The following is a 2,961-nucleotide window of genomic DNA, read 5'->3' as shown; positions in this document are numbered from 1 at the left end:
GGATTGAGTTCCTCGCGTCGATATAAGTTCCTACATAATCTCCTAAAATTTTATTCTCGAGAAAACCTAATCGGTGAATTTGTCAGAGCCTAAAACAGAGAAGAGAAAAGTGAATCCGTAAAGTTGTTTTACAATTTGGATAACAACAATGTTAACCGATATTTTCTTTTGTACCTGATATTAATATTGTTGTAGCAATACTCTAATTTACATATTTTCTTTGAGATACATGTTTTGGTAACTGTTACTAAAGATTTCTCTTTACTGACGAATGATTAGTAAGATGTTCCAAAAATGTTTTTCAGCTAATACATGATTTGTTAGGATAAATAATATGATATATTGTTTGTTTGTCGTTATATTTGTTTGATATAATGATTTGTAAGATGTTACCAAATAATATAGCATCAGTTGATACATTCTTTGTTAGCTGATAAGTAATTAGTTAGCTGATACATTGTTTGATATATGATTTGTTATCCAATACATGAATTGTTACATGATACATATTTTATTAGCTGATTCATGAATTGGTAGAAAAGAATAAGTATTCTTTACTATTTATGTTATTGTTTCTTTTAACACTTATACACATATGATAACATGTTAAGAAAATATGTATTATATTAAAAATTAAAATATTTTGATATATTTTGTTGTCATATATTCTCAATCATTTTCATTATCAGTTACATTATTTGTTAACATGGTAACAATTGTTGTATCATGCTAAGTTAATCGTTAACTATTTTACTTCTACATTCTTAACTGTTAACACTTTTTGTATCAGTCATTACGAAATTGTTGTCCCAGTGCCAAATATGATAAGAGGAGAAGAAAGTCCTCGTAAGAATGGTGTCGAATTTAAATATGGCAGCTGAGAGATTCAAAAAAAAAATGATGAACCCAGATATTTTAAAAAGCTTTCAATGTTGATGAATGATGGAGAAAAAATTGTTGAGAATCCTATTTGTACGTGATTGAATTGACGTTAAAGAATTATGTGAACTAATCTGCAAAGAAAAGAAGAATCTGATACAATGAAGAAGAAGAAGAAAAGAATCGTAAGAGAAGAAGAAGAAAGAGAAATGAAAAAGTTGCAATAGGGGTATTTTCAGAAATTTAAAGTGAAATTGCTATATGGATATGCTTTTGTGTCTTGTCATGTGAATCCTTGTGTTTTCTTCCCAAAATTAACATCACAGTTTCACTTTGTTCAACAGTCTATCTGAATAGATTTGTTGATATTTTTCATATATATATTAGGAATGATGCATGTTAGAGCATCATTAACCCAACAACTCTAATGGGGATGCTTAATCAATTTTTAACAATAAATAAGTGTTAAACAATATCTTAAGCAACCTCTAATTAAATATCTTCCAATGGTAGTTGTTTATTTTGGGGTGCTTAAAAAAAATAAAAAATATATGATTGCGACTGAGTACATGTTCATGTTAAAGAAGTAGAACAGTCATAGCTTTCGTACTTCCTGCAACAAAGGAGTCTCCAGGACGTCTTCACCCATTTGCTGTGATTCTATCTCACTCTGTTGAGCAGTAGCACTTCTATGGGCTGACGCAAAAAATTCACCAGCCTAGAAAAACATTCACATCCAACGCCTTAACCACAACAACATTGTAAATATACATTTCCCACTATAGAAATCCCTTTACATTCACTAAAACCAAAGATCATCTATAGTGCGGTAGCCGTAGTATCTACTTTTCTTCTCAGGTAAATAAATATATATACAGAACCAAAAAGCTGGTGTAATTAGTTACAAACCAAATCCGGACTCAGTGTAATCATTTACAAACACCCCATGATATTATACCTTTTGAAGAACGAGCTTGTACTCAACAAGTTCATTGTAAGAGCGCTGCAGCTTGTCATTATTAGCATTGATTTCGACAAGTTCAGCTTCCAGCTCTCCACATTGATCTTCATATAACATAATATCAACAAATGGGAGCAAAAGATATCCACACACACTTTCTTCCACAATACATTACACTTATATAAAGTTACCTGAGCAGCATAAGTCCGTTGAAATGGGCTATTCTCAGAATTCAGCTGTGATTAACATCAAAAACAAAGATGAATCCACAGTCGGATCGTAATCTTCGGAAGATCAAAGCTCAACGAACATCTTAAGACAAACAGACAAGCGTATACATACAGTTGTAAAGAGATGATCAAAAAGAGAGAGAGAAAGTAAGCGTACGTCTTTGAACTTGACGAGGCCGAGATTGCCGAGATAAGAGACGGTAAGATGAGCAGATTCCATAGGAACAATGACCTGAACGAGCTGCATCGGCTCCGAGCGCATCAGATCCATCAGCGGACAGCAACCACCACCACCGCGAGTCTCCGCCGTGACGAGATCGGATTCGCAATCTCTTTCTCTCATCGCGGTGAAGCGTCGAGAGAGAGATGGAGGATCCACACAGAGAGATTCATTGCGTCGAGGAGAAATAGAGAGAGAGACAAAGGAGAGATCATTGTCGATTGATCATGGAGATGTCGAGGAAAGAGATGGAGGATCGACAACAACAGACGCCGAGAGCTTCATCGCAGAGTCGTCGAGGAGAGAGAGACGAGGAAAGACGAAGACGGTTTCACCGCCGAGTGATGAGAACACAACACGTGTCCAATAAATTATGTTGCTTCTGTTGCTTAATTAAGCAGCGCATTCTCAGTAAATAATGCATTTTTCTTTTTTTTTTAATTCCAAAAATCACTAAACAACTCATTAAGCGTTTGCGTTAATGATGCTCTTAATATTCTTATAGTATAGATAGACGTTTTTAGTTTTAAGTTGGTCGTCGTACAGAACTATAGACTATATAGAGTAGTTGCATAGAGTGATTAACAAGGAAAATATTTGTTAGTTAAATACAAAAGCAAAGTTAAACTATTCAATTTCATCAAAATAATGCATTAACGCATTACACACAT

At 33.9% G+C, this 2,961-nt stretch overlaps 1 protein-coding gene across 2 annotated transcripts; it reads right to left on the bottom strand.

The window, feature by feature from the left end:
• Nucleotides 1-1,342: 1,342 nt before the first annotated feature.
• Nucleotides 1,343-2,678, bottom strand: LOC108833423 (V-type proton ATPase subunit a3-like). 2 transcript variants are annotated; one of them, XM_057001527.1, is made up of 4 exons: nt 2,228-2,673; nt 2,032-2,076; nt 1,838-1,944; nt 1,343-1,597 (listed from the first exon to the last, which is right to left on the bottom strand). In XM_057001527.1, the coding sequence occupies exons 1-4, from the start codon at nt 2,411-2,413 to the stop codon at nt 1,540-1,542; spliced, it is 396 nt and encodes a 131-aa protein (XP_056857507.1). In that variant the 5' UTR covers nt 2,414-2,673; the 3' UTR covers nt 1,343-1,539. The 2 variants fall into 2 exon arrangements, with proteins under 2 accessions (XP_056857507.1, XP_056857506.1); XM_057001526.1 differs by having other exon boundaries at nt 1,838-2,076; nt 2,228-2,678.
• Between the last annotated feature and the right edge of the window lie 283 nt (nt 2,679-2,961).

This window comes from Raphanus sativus, unplaced genomic scaffold, assembly GCF_000801105.2.
Source record: "Raphanus sativus cultivar WK10039 unplaced genomic scaffold, ASM80110v3 Scaffold3712, whole genome shotgun sequence".
Lineage (NCBI taxonomy): Eukaryota > Viridiplantae > Streptophyta > Magnoliopsida > Brassicales > Brassicaceae > Raphanus > Raphanus sativus.
This window is presented reverse-complemented; position numbering and strand designations above follow the sequence as displayed.

Bases quoted from the DNA above. Each gene is read 5' to 3' on its own strand.
- LOC108833423 (XM_057001526.1), bottom strand. From the start codon at position 2,413: ATGAGAGAAAGAGATTGCGAATCCGATCTCGTCACGGCGGAGACTCGC. The intron at 2,077-2,227 runs GTACGCTTACTT...TGTTAATCACAG, and splicing joins GCCTCGTCAAGTTCAAAGAC to CTGAATTCTGAGAATAGCCC. The intron at 1,598-1,837 runs GTATAATATCAT...ATGTTTTTCTAG, and splicing joins ACAAGCTCGTTCTTCAAAAG to GCTGGTGAATTTTTTGCGTC.